This window comes from Cucurbita pepo, chromosome 1 (genome assembly GCF_057944985.1).
Source record: "Cucurbita pepo subsp. pepo isolate OVF chromosome 1, ASM5794498v1, whole genome shotgun sequence".
Classification (NCBI taxonomy): Eukaryota; Viridiplantae; Streptophyta; class Magnoliopsida; order Cucurbitales; family Cucurbitaceae; genus Cucurbita; species Cucurbita pepo.
The window spans coordinates 3314550-3327987 of NC_141798.1; the positions used below are offsets into that span (position 1 = coordinate 3314550).

Below are 13438 nucleotides of genomic sequence, written 5' to 3' on the forward strand. Positions count from 1 at the left end.
TTTAAATTGCATGGACAATTTTAATAATTAGCGTTTATTTAGTATTTAGACCATAATACATTTAATTAGACGGGCAAAGAATGATGTCATGCAATATAAAAAATTATACTTAAAAGAAAATATTTAAAATAGGTCCATATCTTTTTATTATCACACACACATTTTTACGTATTGACAAAAGTTTGGACAAACCGCGTTTTTTTCTTTTTTCTCTGAAGACCTTTTCGGGCTCAAAATTATGGTATTAATTTCAAAATAGGTCCATATCTTCTGTAAATTTGAATATTACCCCCACACGTGTGTGTTTATATATTTCTCAAAGCCCAACTCGAACCTGTAGCAGCCCAATCTAGCGAGCTCATCCTATGCAGCCCAGCGGCCCACTTGACACCCACAAACCCTAGCCGCTTGCTCCTCCTCCACCCCGTCTCTTTTTACGCTTCATTCTTCTCATTCTTCACGCCTCTCGCTTCTACTGCTGCCGTTTTCAGTTCTTTCTGAACTTCAATCATGGTATTTCTCTTCTTCTTCTATCATAGCAACTAATTTATGTCTTTCTTTTTCTTTTTTCTTATTCTCGTTCCAAGGTTGTGTGGTGTTTCAAAATGAATTGATTTTTGAAAGGAATCAATCTGGCAGTGGGACTTGTTTCCCTGTTTGTGTATTTTGAATTGATGTAGTGGGTCGAGTTCTCTTTCGTTCGAAGAATTATTTTCCTTGTGTTCGGTCTCTCATGTTCATTTGTTTCTTTTCTTCAGATTATTTCAGAGAAGAACCGTAGGGAGATCTCCAAGTACCTCTTTCAAGGTATACTTTAATGCAATCCCTCTTGAACGAGGGTTATTTCTGATTTGTCGGTGATTTCGCGATTTTATTTATTCGTTGTTGTTGGCGATTCAGAGGGGGTTTGTTACGCCAAGAAGGACTACAATTTGGCCAAGCACCCAGAAATCGATGTGCCCAATTTGCAGGTTATTAAGCTAATGCAGAGCTTCAAGTCCAAGGAATATGTCCGCGAGACATTTGCTTGGATGCATTACTACTGGTACCTTACCAATGATGGCATTGAGTTCCTCAGGACTTACCTTAACCTTCCTTCTGAAATTGTCCCTGCTACCTTGAAGAAACAAGCCAAGCCTGCTGGCAGGCCCTTTGGCGGACCACCTGGGGATCGCCCACGGTAAGATGTGTCTGTAATGCTGATCCGTTCATTAAGGTTATGGTTGATTTATCTGTGCTTTGGAACTATGGATTATGAAGTTTTTTCGTTACTGTTCTAGGTTTATAGATGGAGGTGTATGTAATATGTGATTGTATAATGCGAGGGCTATGTTATTTAGTAAGTTGTATTTACTCGTATTAGTATTCTGATTGAGTTTTGTTGATTATATGAATTAGGGGTCCACCTCGTTTTGAGGGAGGTGAGAGGAGGTTTGGTGACCGTGATGGCTACCGTGGAGGTCCTCGTGGACCTGCTGGTGAATTTGGCGGTGACAAGGGAGGAGCTCCAGCAGATTACAGGCCTTCTTTTGGGGTAATCTTTGAATCATCCATTTTGCATCATCATGGTGCTATACATAATATGGTTGATGCTCTCTATATAAGAATGTTGCTATTTCCTTGTTTTGATCTGCCCTTGGGATGATTCTTGATGATAGATATAAAATGCATTACAATCATTGTTCATGTATCTAGCTAGAATTTTTGTAAGCCCTGTCGCACCAGGGGATGGCGAAATGGTTTTGTCAATTGTTAGTAATTCGTCACGAGTTGATAGGAAGCATAATATGGTTATAGTTTAGTCCCTTCATCTGTTCATGTTTTCCTTCATAAGTGCTCCCTACTCAGTTTGCTCTGCTAATAACTCAGATTATGATGTTCATTCATACTCTCTTGTGGCATTTGCATGTCATGGTCTTTGTTAATAAAATATTCTTGGGCTCATCTGAAAAAGATTAATGATTTCAGTGTGGGGTTTACCTGAGTTGATTGGGGGCTTGTGGCTACTCTGTTTCATCAAAGGATGAGGGTTAATAGAAAAAATATTAGCTGAAATGTTAGAGATGTCATTGGATAGGTGCAGAAGTTATATTTTGAACGACTTGGCACTCTATGAGAGTCGTCTGTGAGTTCTTCGATGCTTTCGTTGATCGTTGTCTTATACTTAAAAATTTATCAGGGTCCTGGTGGAAGACCGGGTTTTGGCCGTGGAGCTGGTAGCTATGGCGGAGGAGCTGGAGCAAGCTCAAATCTTCCTTGAAAAATATGGTCTTACGAGCAGTTTTATGAATTTTCAGTGGAATGAGCTAGCAGTTTGATTAAGAGTTTGTTAGCCTTTTTTCCTTTCATTTAGCATATGGGGATGTTACAAATTTAAATTTTGTTCCTCTCTTTGAACGGTTAATTACTATTTGTTTGGTATGAGCAAGAATGTGATTTTATTGTTTTTGAAGATCGACTGCCTTAGTAATGAGGAAACAAACATCTTAAGCAAATTATTATATTTATGATTAAATTGTTTTCTGTATGTGATTTTATTCCTTGTTTTGATATATACACAACAAATATATGATCAAGATCATATGTTTGAGGAAAAAGTCTAGAAAGTGTTTTGATCGGACAAATTCAACTATTTTTTAAAAAATTATTAATATCAATCAAGATTTTCAGATTTAGCAAAATGTAAATTGAAATTTAAAGGATGTAAAATTTCAAGCAAGAAATTAAAAATTGGCCGAACTCTTGTTTTAATATATAAATTATGCCTAGAATATCATTCATTTAAGGGTAAAATATTTGTTTTTTACTTTTAAAATAGAACACTAGATTTCTAGAACTTTTGCGTTTAGTCCACAATGCTCATTCTTAGTGCTTGAGATAACAGAACCAATTGATGATGATTGGACTTGTTTTAAATTCCAATCAATTGATGATGTGGCTTTATTAGTCCTGACATGATTATTTGTTTTAAAGAGTAAAAAGAAAAAACTCTTATTAGGCCGTCGCCATGCCCACCTCCGATTTCTCTCTCTTTCGCGCTCTTTCGCGCTCTTCCGCGCTTTCCCAATTCCAGCCTCCATAGCTTCATAAACTGTGCTCGATTCAACGGTCGGCTCGGTTATGTATACTGCAGGTTATCAAACGTCGACCACCGACCCCACCGTCGTGTTTATCCACGGCGGTCGATTTTGTGGTATTCTAGTTACTCCCTTCTTCTTTTGTGGGCATTTTAAGTCGCGGGTTGGACTTGATGCCTGTCAAATTGGTTTTATTGGGTGAGTCTATTTTGATCTGTATCGTTGTTTTGATTGTTAGGGTTGATACTTGAAATGAGCTTAAGGGGATTGGATTGCTTTGCAAGAAAAACTAGATAGTAAACAAACAGCAAGAGAAGTGTCAGACTACCTTGACTGGCATTGCTGCATCCAAGTCTACTCCTAAAGTTTACGCCTCCACCGCCTTCTTTCATTGCAAGACCTCCGCCTCCTGTTGTAAAATTTTCAAATGATACTGAGAGACTTCAACATATTAACAGCATAAGAAAATCCCCAGTTGGGGCTCAGTCAAGAGGGTTATCGACCTGCTGCTGGAGGTTTACATCCTTTTCCTCTTCTGTTTTGTTCTTTTTATTTCGATTGTTTTAGGAGGTTTCTTTTGTTTGATCGAAGTCTTCTATGGAAGGCTATGTAGGATAGGATGCAATTCACCACGTATTGATTCGAAATGTTCACAGAGCTTCCTTAGTTTCACTTATTTCTTGTTGTTAATTTGTCCAAGTTTTACCGACTTCCATATGTTCTTTTTAATGGATGAATTTTTAACCTGGAGATTTGGCTGGCCTCATAGAAAGAGGAACTCTTCAGCTAGTGGGATTTGTGATTGTCATTAGGATCCTCTTCACTACTTTGTGTTGGTGAATAAATGTGTTTTTACATGTTTTTACATGTAATGCATTTTCTCTTTTACTGTTTGTGAATTGGAACCTTAAGGGTATGTTTCAATCTTTCAGCATGCTTATTTGCATGTTAGCAGACAAGGCAAGCCCTTACCCCACAGCAAATCAATGAAGCATGTTATGTTGATATTAATTCAAACAAAGCCGTTTTTGATAGTCTACGGAATAACCTAAAGGTGCACTATGATGGGAGGCGTTTCTCATACAAGGTAATTATATTCTCAAACACTTGTGTAATTTGCACGAATCTGCACTTGTTTGGTTTAAATGTTTGAACCTTCAATGTTGTATGACATTTTTTTCCTTCTCTCTTTGCTGTTTTTCGTCTATTCAGTCCAAGCACGATCTGAAGGATAAGAATCAACTTCTTTACTTGATACGGAAATTTCCAGAAGGCATTGCTGTTATTGATCTCAAGGACTCTTATCCAAACGTTATGGAAGATTTGTAAGTACGTATATTTGAGAATTTTTTTTATGCCTTTTCTGTTCTGAATGAAAAAATGTGCAATATATTGATATATTTGAGATTTGTGTTTCTTCAGAAGTTAAATTTTTTGATTCCATGATTGTTGATCATCATTTTTTGGCCTCCCAAACTCTATGAAGTTTTGTTTCAACGGAACTGGCCCTTATATTATTGCAACTTCTTTGATTGTATAATGAATTGAAAGCATGTGGCTGTACTTTTCTCTCTGAAACCGAGTATAAACTTATTATTTTCCAGATGATATAATGAGGTGTACATGACAGTCTATTACCCTTACTTTTCAGCTTACAATGTATTTCCCCCTCTTGTTTAGGCCCTAAAAGCCAGCTTTGGCTTCTCTCAAACTTTGATTCACAAGCAGATATCGCATACCCAAACGACCCAAGAATTCAAATCAAGGTAGATGACGATCTGAAGCAACTTTTTCGGGAGATTGAATTACCTCGCGACATGCTGATGAAACCTGCAACTAACACTGCAAAGAGGCGAGCCAATGCACAACACATAGCATCCTGGAAGCCGAAGCCCAAGAAAAAGAAGCAAGAGATCAGCAAGAGGACTAAGCTCACCAATGCTCATCTTCCCGAGCTCTTCAAAAATTAGAGAACCCTATGCTTATAAGGTTATCTGTAGGGTGAGATGCAACAATATATAGTTATGTCAATGGACTCTGTAGATAGCATTTTCCATCCCTTCTGTTTGATGTATTGCTGTTTTATATTTTACTTTCTTTCAATGATATCACCATAGAATTAAGTGTCCCTATGGCTACTTTAGTGTATGTCTCTGCTTTTGCTTCAATTAACAGTGGAAATATAAGAGTTAAGTTCAATCAAACTAAATATATGACATGAGAAGTTTGTTACAAAGTGAACTTTTACATTCTGTTATTTCAAGTTTATTTGATTTCAGAAGAGTTGATATGTGCATGGCTTCTATTTCCTTGCCAAACCCACATTTCTGCTACGGTAGAGCACAGCCCAAGTACCAATTTATGGAAGAGAGAAGGTTCAAGCCTTTCAAATTGAAATTTCCAATCTATTTCTATGATGCATTGCCCAAGATTTTTAAATTTACATGGTTTTTCTTCAATTGTTCGTAGAAAGGTTTTTGAACAGGTATGCCTGCTCAAAGCGAAGAACAATATTTCTGAAGAAGAGAATGGATATGCTAGATACCTCTATACCACGCAGTATCAAATGAGGGGCATTGTTGCCGAGGTGGGTTTCTATAAATCTATGAAACGTTCAAAATTTTGTGTGAAGTTTGTTTTCATTTTATTTCTGCAGGACGTGCCTGTGATCAAACCAATGAAAGGTATACCCATGGTGTGTAAGTTCTCTTGTTTTCTTCCATCTTCTCATTGATTGTTCTTCTACACATGGTGCACGCCAAAAAAGTCTCTGCTACACTGAATTCCTATATTTCTTTTTATGTAACTCCCCAAACGATGTTTCTGCAGATGGATTATGATATTTCAACGAATTCTTAGTTCCTCAGAGACCCCTTTTCTAGAACAAGTAAAAGGGCATGTTCTGGGAGTGATTTTAAAATGGTTCTAATAGTTTTTGTCATACTGAAAATCACTCCAAAAGGGATATTTAATCCTTCAAATTATGTGAGCGTTTGGTTTTACAGTTTAATGTAATTTTCACATCGTCAAAATTGATTTTGAATAATTAAATGAATGTTTTGGAGTGATCTTTTGATCATTTCAACTTCAGTCTCAAATATGCCCTAAAGGTTTGATTGATTTCCACGTGAGGTGTACTCTTCTTGGCTGTCAAAGCTCTAAATTCTTTATTTAATTGCTGTTGTTTTCAGTAGATATTTTATCTTCTCTCTTTCTCTGCCGCTTTCTGTTTGGTCAGCATGTTGTGTTGTAATTTTCTTGGCTGGCATTTATGATAAATCTGTCTCAACATTTTTCTCTCTTCAGATGGAAGCAAAAAGGGTCAAAAACAAATCCAGACGGGAGTGACTGAGATAGCTCACCAGTAAGTTTCTTTGGGACCCCTTATCTGATCACTCTGTCTTTCAGTCTCTCTTCTTATAAACAATCATTTCCACACCACATTGAAAATTATCATCTTCCAGCTTTCTCTCGTTTGTCGCCACTCAGTTCTTAGTAGGTTATAAACATGAAAGCCTGGAAATGAGAACAGAGATAAATAGTAAACCAAAGAAAAAATGGGGTGTGAAAAAGAAAGATATGCTGACCTTATCATCTTTTTAGATCCACAAGCTAACTAGTAAGACAGACTATTTAGATGTAAAGAACTCTGGAAAGTTCCTCGAAATCTGATTCCTGTTTCTTTTTTTTTTTTTTTTTTTTTTTTTTTTGATGCTATAAATGGTTGAAGTCAATAAAATAGGTCGGTGTTCTTAAAAGAACAAAGGAAAAACAATATGGTTCACATGTCATGGAATCAACAGCAATAAAGGGTTGCTCTTGAGGAATCTAAGGTTATTTTGATCTAAGACGCCATGGATTTGCTTTCACACACACCTTTATTTAACGTCATATGAAAACACATAGAAAAAGAAGAGGTCACATAGAACAAAGAGGAATGGAAATGTAAAGAAAACTCCATAAGGAAACACAGAGCCCTGAGCTACTAATAAAAGGTTAATTCATTATTAGAACTCGAAGAATATAATGTTTGGTGAAGTCATATCTTTTGGGTTTTGCCATCAGACCTTCTTTCATTTCATGTCAAATTTTAGGTTGAAATTTTAATGGGTTTTGGTGTACCCAAAAAAGGATGTAATAATCTTTATCTTTCATTGAAAGAGACCATCATCATCCTTGAGTTTGATATATTAGCTTCATGATAAGCCTTGAAACAGAGCCTTTTTGCCCTCTTTTACTCAAGTCTGGGTCTTCATAACTCCTAAGTTTGTTCTATTTTGGCGTTTGCTCTATTTTTATCCGTAAATTTTTAAGTTTGTTTTGTTGTGTTATTTTTTCATCTTATATCTACTTGTTCAATGAACATCTCTAATCTATATGACTCGAATCCGTATGGCTCGAAATCATGTTCAATTCAAGGACTAAATCGAACATTTCGAAAGTTCCACATATTGGGTAATAAGATATCTTAGTTTTTCTTAAAAGTCGTAGGCTCTGCATATTTCCGTAGTTAAAACATGTCTACTTCTAAGAAGATGTAGGTTCTACCTTGAGTGGTTGCAAGTTAATATTAAACTTCGGGTTTTGGATCCGTAGATTGGGTAGTAAGTTGGTGAAAGGGACCATCTAGCAATCGACCATTGCTATCATCTTTCCCAATGGTTCCCACTTCATGTTCCTCTCCAACCCACCTCCATGAAACTATCCATCTTTCCTTCTCATCTATTTTTATTTATTTTTCTTAGTGACCATTTCCTATTGTTCATTCATTTAAATTAAACTGACTACTTTTTCCCTTTCTATAAATATTAATAAGGTTGACAATAATGATGGCTTATCTTTTTAAAAGGATAAATGTGTAGGGACGTTTTTGTATAAAGTTATGGGACTAAGGGAGCCTTAGTTTATTAAGTTTGTTCTACTTTAATCTCTCATTCATTAATGCATCTTTATGAACCTTATCTTTATGCTACCAAATCCCCAACATAGATTAACAAATTAGGTTCAATCCAATAATACCCCTCTTTTTTAGTAGAACATTTAAGATACTTTTAAATGTATATAACAATAATTATAATAAGAGTGTTTTGGTAACTCGATAAGTATTAAGAAGTCAAATTTAATTTAATCGAACTCTTATTATGTTGTAATAGGTCTCTATTTATTATAAAATTGAATTTTATGTCTAATATGATTTGAAAACTTTTAAATTAAAATTAAAAATTAAAGGACAAAATCTCGAATTTAATCCATTTCATTTTCACACAGCTAACAACTTGCATGCATGGTTGCGTAAGGCTTACGTATTGGATAAATGGAAAAAGAAAAATGCCTTTAATTCCCTTTCTTTATTTTCTTTTTCCACGTGTCACTTGCCGCTCTTTCCAAAAGCACTCTGCCAAATACAGTCCTTTTAGATCTGCTGCTCTGTTTCTTTCCCAAGCTTCTATTCTCTATTTCCTCTGCAACTCTTCCCGTCTTCCATGTCTTAACGGCTTCTCCTCTTCTTCCTCGTCATTCGAGCCTCTACTTGTTTTTCAGTTGACTTTTCTTCATTGTCTGCTCTTGTTTTCGCAATGCCAACTGATTCTGTTGAATTGAGCTGAACCCATCTGGGGGTGACTCGAATGTTGCGGCTGGAGCTCCGGCGAGTGAAGTTTTCCGGTGAGCTTGAAGATTGGCGAAGATGTTCAAGTCGGCGAGGTGGAGGAGTGAGAAGAACAGGATCGAGGCTGAGTTCAAATTGCGGTTCTGTGCCACTCAGGTCGGTTGGGATTCAGGGTTTTCGGGTTCTGATCGTATTGGAATTTCCATTTTGATTGAGTTCGATTTGGTTTCTGGAAAAATGTAGCAAATGGGAAAACAAAATAGTGTTTAGTTCATTGTTTGGATTAACTGTTTGTGATTTCAGATACCGGAATTTGGTGGGGATTCGTTGATGATATCTGTGGTTCCTGGTGATGTGGGAAAGCCGACGCTGAGACTGGAAAAGGCCACAGTGCGAGGAGGAAAATGTCGGTGGGAGAATGCTGCTTATGTAACAGTGAAGTTCGATGAAGACCAAAAAACTGGAAAGTTCATTGAGAAACTTTACCATTTTCGAGTCTCCACGGTATGAAGCTTGGCTGGATTCTTTTTGCTTTCTATGTGTTCGACGAAATGCGCTGTTCTTTTTAGATGTTATTTGTGGGTTTTGTACAGGGATTGACCAGACCTGGTTTACTTGGTGAAGTTTCTATTGATTTTGCTAAATATGCTGAGGCCACTAAGCCTTTCTCTGCCTCTCTTCCCCTCCAGAATTCGAATTCTGCTGTTTTGCATGTTAGTTTATCTCTCTGTCTCTCTCTGTTCTTATTTGTTCATAAACATAGGCGTTGAAGTTTCTTGTGCTATACAGATTTGGATACAGAGGATTCAGGAAGATGGTGATCAAAGGTATATAATAAGATGGTGAATTAGAGTTTATAAGTTTCTTGACTGTTTTCTTATAGAACATGGGGGTTAAATCTGCTCTGTTTGGGAAATTTTTTTCAGAGATTTGGAAGAATTTGAAGGTTTACAAAGTAGATCTCAACATGAGAGCTTAAGCAGCTACTTGAACAATGAGGATATAAACAAGAACAATTACACTGAAGTAAGATTTCCTCCCCAGTACGCCAAAACTGCGTTTTCTTTTCTTGTTCACTTTTTTCCCCATCCTTTACATTCAGCTAAGGTTTGATTCAGATTATGGAAAGGGTCCAATCCACAAGTTTTCTTAGTGTGAGATCCAACTTCTGTTGGAGAGGAGAATGAAACATTCCTTGTAAGGATGTGGAAACCTCTCCCTCATAGACGCATTTTAAAACCATGAGGCTGACGGCGATACATAATAGGCTAAAACGAATAATATCTACTAGTGGTGAGCTTGGGCTGTTATAAATGGTATCAGAGCCAGACACCAGGCGGTGTGCCAGCGAGGACGCTTGCCTCAAAGGAGGTGGATTGTGAGATTCCACGTCGAGTGGAAGGAGAAACGAAACATTCTTATATGGGTGTGGAAACTCCCTAATAGACACGTTTTAAAATCATGAGGCTGACGATGATACGTAACAGACTAAAACTGACAATATCTACTCGCGGTAAGGTTGGTGTCAATGTTACTTTGAATCAAATCTCTCTCCTCTTTATTTTGCAGGATGGATTAAGTGATGAAGCTGAAAAGAACGGTGAAGTAAATGGTGAGTTATCAAGTTCCGAGAGCAGCTCTGGACTTGACAGTCCAATAGAAAATGGGATTACGAACAACATCCATCACCAACCTAATGGCTTCCTTTCACCATTAAGCCACGCCCCGGTCTCTCGCAAATCAACTACTCATGAAGAGGATCAGACATTGGCATGGAAGTGGTCGATTCAATCTGATCATATCATAACAACGGACGATCTGCGGGCTGTCTTAGAAGAAATGAGACAAGAACTGAATTATGAGAAAGAATTGAATGTCAATCTCCGGTTACAGCTACAGAAGACGCAGGAATCAAATACCGAGTTGATATTAGCAGTACAGGATCTTGAGGAGATACTGGACGAGAAGAACTGCGAAATATCAGATATTTATACCGAGTTAAATTCCAAGAAGGCTGAATATTCTGATGCTTTAGAAGCAATCAGGGAGCTTGAATCCCATGGCAGAAGTTTGGAGGAAGAACTTGAGAAGCAGGGGGGAGATTTCGAAGCGGAGTTAGAGGCAATGATCCTGTCCAAGGTTGAGCAAGAGCAAAGGGCAATCCGAGCTGAAGAAGCTTTGAGAAAATTGAGGTCGAGAAATGCTCGTACTGCAGAAAGGGTTCAGGAGGAATTTGGAAGAGTGTCGAAGCAGATGGTATGTGCATTTGAGGCAAATGAGAAGGTGGCTATGAAAGCGGTGGCGGAAGCGAGTGAGGTTCGGTCACAGAGAAGTCGCTTGGAGGAAGCTCTCCAGAATGCAAATGAAGAGATACGGTCGGTGAGAGAGAGGTCTGAGGAAAAATTGGAAACCATGGAAAGTGAAGTGAAGGATATGCAGGAGAGATATTCAGAGATAAGTCTTAGATTTGCAGAGGTGGAAGGTGAAAGGCAGCGACTAGTAATGACTGTGCGCAACCTCAGGAATGCGAAGAGAAATTAAGTCTTTTATCTAACACAATTCTACTTTAATACCCATATATAATGTATAGTTCAGGAGCTCATTTCACGAAAGTCGGAATAAAAATATTTCGTTTGTCTCTCTAATCGGTGTGGGATCTCATATTCTACCCTTTTTGGGACCAACGTCCTTGCTGACACTTATTACCTTCTCCAATTGATGCGCGGATATCACATATAATTAGTATTCTTTTCTAGCATTATTGTAAACTATTTCTAGCATGGAGTGAGATAGATAATAGAAACTCCATGGTAGATGATAGAAATTTTGTGAGTGAGTTGGTTCAGGGTGACAGAATCTGAGAACTTTAATGGTCATTTCTCATCTCAAACTTTTAACAAATAATTTTTTTTTTTTTTTTTTTTTTTTTTTTGTTTGTTTTAAAACAATAAAAATATTTTTTTTTATAAAATGATTAATGTTCTTTTAAGACTATCAAAATTCAAATTATACACTTGGTAACCGAATTCGAGAATGAACTAAAGAATGATCACTCCAAAGGTGTAATTTGTCTGAGTAACTTCAACCAATATTTAACGTAACAAGCTAAATTTTTTAAATATGTTTGTTCTTAAATTTTGTAAACTTTTTAATAAATTTACGAATTCAAAATTATTTGTTTCTATTTGTTTCTTTAAATTTTAAAAACCAAGTTACTAGATCATAGATCCATTTTATTTTTGAAAACTCAACGTATTAAATAAAAAAATTAAAAGTTTAAAAATCATACTAGGCATAAAATTCAACTTTATACTTAAAATTTAAACTTTCAAATACGTTTATTAAACATAAAATTAAAATTAAAAATCTTATTAATCATTTTTAAAGTTAAATGATTTTAGTTTTTTTTTTTCTTTTGATATTTTCAAATTAAACTCTAAAATATTCTAAAATTATTGTGATCTCATTAAAGAAAAGATATGGAAAAAAAAGGTGGTGTAATTTTGATATAACCATTTGGGCTGTATATTGAGTGTTGAGAAGAAGGCTCATAACATTTTGGGCTATTATATCTTCAAATCTATGGATGAATAATAGAAAAGAATTACAACAATTATGTGTAAATCTTAAAATATTTTATTTTATTAATCTATTTCTAATTCACCATTTTCAGGTGGGTTTTCCATAATTACATGCTCATTATTTTCATTTAATTTTACTCCTATTTTCTTAGAACGTGACAAAGATTTCTTACCGACCATTTATGCACTCAATTTACTACTACATATGGTTAAAAAAAAATTTGTTTTAAGTAAAAATTGTTTGAAACATCGTAGTTTCTTTTTTTTTTTTTTTTTTTTTTTTTTTTTTTTTTTTTTTTTTTAAGTTTTCCTTTTATAGTTAAATTTATTTGGAAATTTTTTTGAAGATGAATTTAGAGGTATTTATAGTCAAATCACCAAACATTTGAAAATGACTTGTTTTTTAATCTAATTTGATGAATCTAGTAGGAATGAGACAGCCTACCTTAAAATCCACCTAAAATATTTCACCCATACACCTTTAATTCTAAAATATAAAGATTAAGGAGATTTTTTTTTTCATTTTTAACCAAAATTTCAATTTATTCTTTTAAGTGTTACAATTTTTTACTTTATGTAAAATCAAATTTAAATTTGTGAAAAATTTGATATTAATGAAATTAGTGAATTTACCTTTTTGTTAAAATTAGTACAATTTAACTAAATTTAACAGAAACTAAGAGTATGAATTAGTTTTTTTTTTAGTCTATTATGGGAGAAAAAAACACATAAATATAAAAATACAAAATAATTTAAAAAAATTTAATGGGATCCTATAATATGGCCATTAAGGAAAACCCCACATTAAAAAAAAGGGTAATTTTATTAACTTTAGTCAATCCACCAAAAGCATTAATTGAAAGGAAAAAAAAAAAAGAAAAAAAAAAAAGAAAAGCATTTTTTTTTTAATTTTTTAATTTATAATAATGGTGGTTGCCTTTTTTTTAGACTGTTGCTTAGAAGCATCATCATTGAGAGGGTTGCTTCATGTTTAGGCAAGCAATCACTCTGTCTTCTCTTATTCCTATAATTTATTAACAAATTATTTTTTCTTTTAATACGGAAATTTCCCTTTGTATTTGTATTTATTATCGAACTAAAGAAAATAATAATTATTATTATTACGATAAAGGCTTTTAACAACGTCCTAGACTATGAATAAATCACGTCAT

General features: G+C 35.2%; 3 protein-coding genes and 1 pseudogene across 5 annotated transcripts; all 4 read left to right on the plus strand.

Annotated features, from left to right (window-relative positions):
• Positions 1-381: 381 nt before the first annotated feature.
• Positions 382-2527, plus strand: LOC111791688 (small ribosomal subunit protein eS10z). The gene is made up of 5 exons (XM_023673180.2): positions 382-513; positions 759-807; positions 901-1180; positions 1399-1534; positions 2180-2527. Exons 1-5 carry the CDS (start codon positions 511-513, stop codon positions 2258-2260), a joined length of 549 nt encoding a protein of 182 aa, XP_023528948.1. The 5' UTR covers positions 382-510; the 3' UTR covers positions 2261-2527.
• Positions 2528-3120: 593 nt separating this feature from the next.
• Positions 3121-5205, plus strand: LOC111785432 (uncharacterized; annotated as a pseudogene). The gene is made up of 5 exons (XR_015422512.1): positions 3121-3193; positions 3341-3592; positions 4033-4164; positions 4290-4410; positions 4758-5205. The product of XR_015422512.1 is annotated as an uncharacterized LOC111785432 (transcript).
• Positions 5206-5294: 89 nt separating this feature from the next.
• LOC147793778 (uncharacterized) lies at positions 5295-6756 on the plus strand. Of its 2 annotated transcripts, none has more exons than XM_087128040.1 (4): positions 5295-5452; positions 5547-5664; positions 5734-5772; positions 6384-6756. In XM_087128040.1, the coding sequence occupies exons 1-4, from the start codon at positions 5295-5297 to the stop codon at positions 6423-6425; spliced, it is 357 nt and encodes a 118-aa protein (XP_086984166.1). In that variant the 3' UTR covers positions 6426-6756. The 2 variants fall into 2 exon arrangements, with proteins under 2 accessions (XP_086984166.1, XP_086984164.1); XM_087128038.1 differs by having other exon boundaries at positions 5734-5761.
• A 1768-nt stretch (positions 6757-8524) lies between these two features.
• LOC111787745 (uncharacterized) lies at positions 8525-11330 on the plus strand. Its single transcript, XM_087128036.1, has 6 exons — positions 8525-8841; positions 8989-9189; positions 9279-9398; positions 9475-9512; positions 9612-9711; positions 10255-11330. The coding sequence occupies exons 1-6, from the start codon at positions 8764-8766 to the stop codon at positions 11224-11226; spliced, it is 1509 nt and encodes a 502-aa protein (XP_086984162.1). The 5' UTR covers positions 8525-8763; the 3' UTR covers positions 11227-11330.
• Positions 11331-13438: the final 2108 nt, after the last annotated feature.

Excerpts from the sequence above, each read along its gene's own strand:
- LOC111787745 (XM_087128036.1), top strand. The coding sequence starts at position 8,764 with ATGTTCAAGTCGGCGAGGTGGAGGAGTGAGAAGAACAGGATCGAGGCT. Across the intron at positions 9,399-9,474 it reads CGAATTCTGCTGTTTTGCAT|ATTTGGATACAGAGGATTCA; the intron begins GTTAGTTTATCT and ends TGTGCTATACAG. Across the intron at positions 9,712-10,254 it reads ACAAGAACAATTACACTGAA|GATGGATTAAGTGATGAAGC; the intron begins GTAAGATTTCCT and ends TTTATTTTGCAG.
- LOC111791688 (XM_023673180.2), top strand. Across the intron at positions 808-900 it reads CTCCAAGTACCTCTTTCAAG|AGGGGGTTTGTTACGCCAAG; the intron begins GTATACTTTAAT and ends TTGGCGATTCAG. Across the intron at positions 1,535-2,179 it reads ATTACAGGCCTTCTTTTGGG|GGTCCTGGTGGAAGACCGGG; the intron begins GTAATCTTTGAA and ends AAAATTTATCAG.
- LOC147793778 (XM_087128038.1), top strand. The coding sequence starts at position 5,295 with ATGAGAAGTTTGTTACAAAGTGAACTTTTACATTCTGTTATTTCAAGT. Across the intron at positions 5,453-5,546 it reads CAATTTATGGAAGAGAGAAG|AAAGGTTTTTGAACAGGTAT; the intron begins GTTCAAGCCTTT and ends AATTGTTCGTAG. Across the intron at positions 5,762-6,383 it reads TGTGATCAAACCAATGAAAG|ATGGAAGCAAAAAGGGTCAA; the intron begins GTATACCCATGG and ends TTCTCTCTTCAG.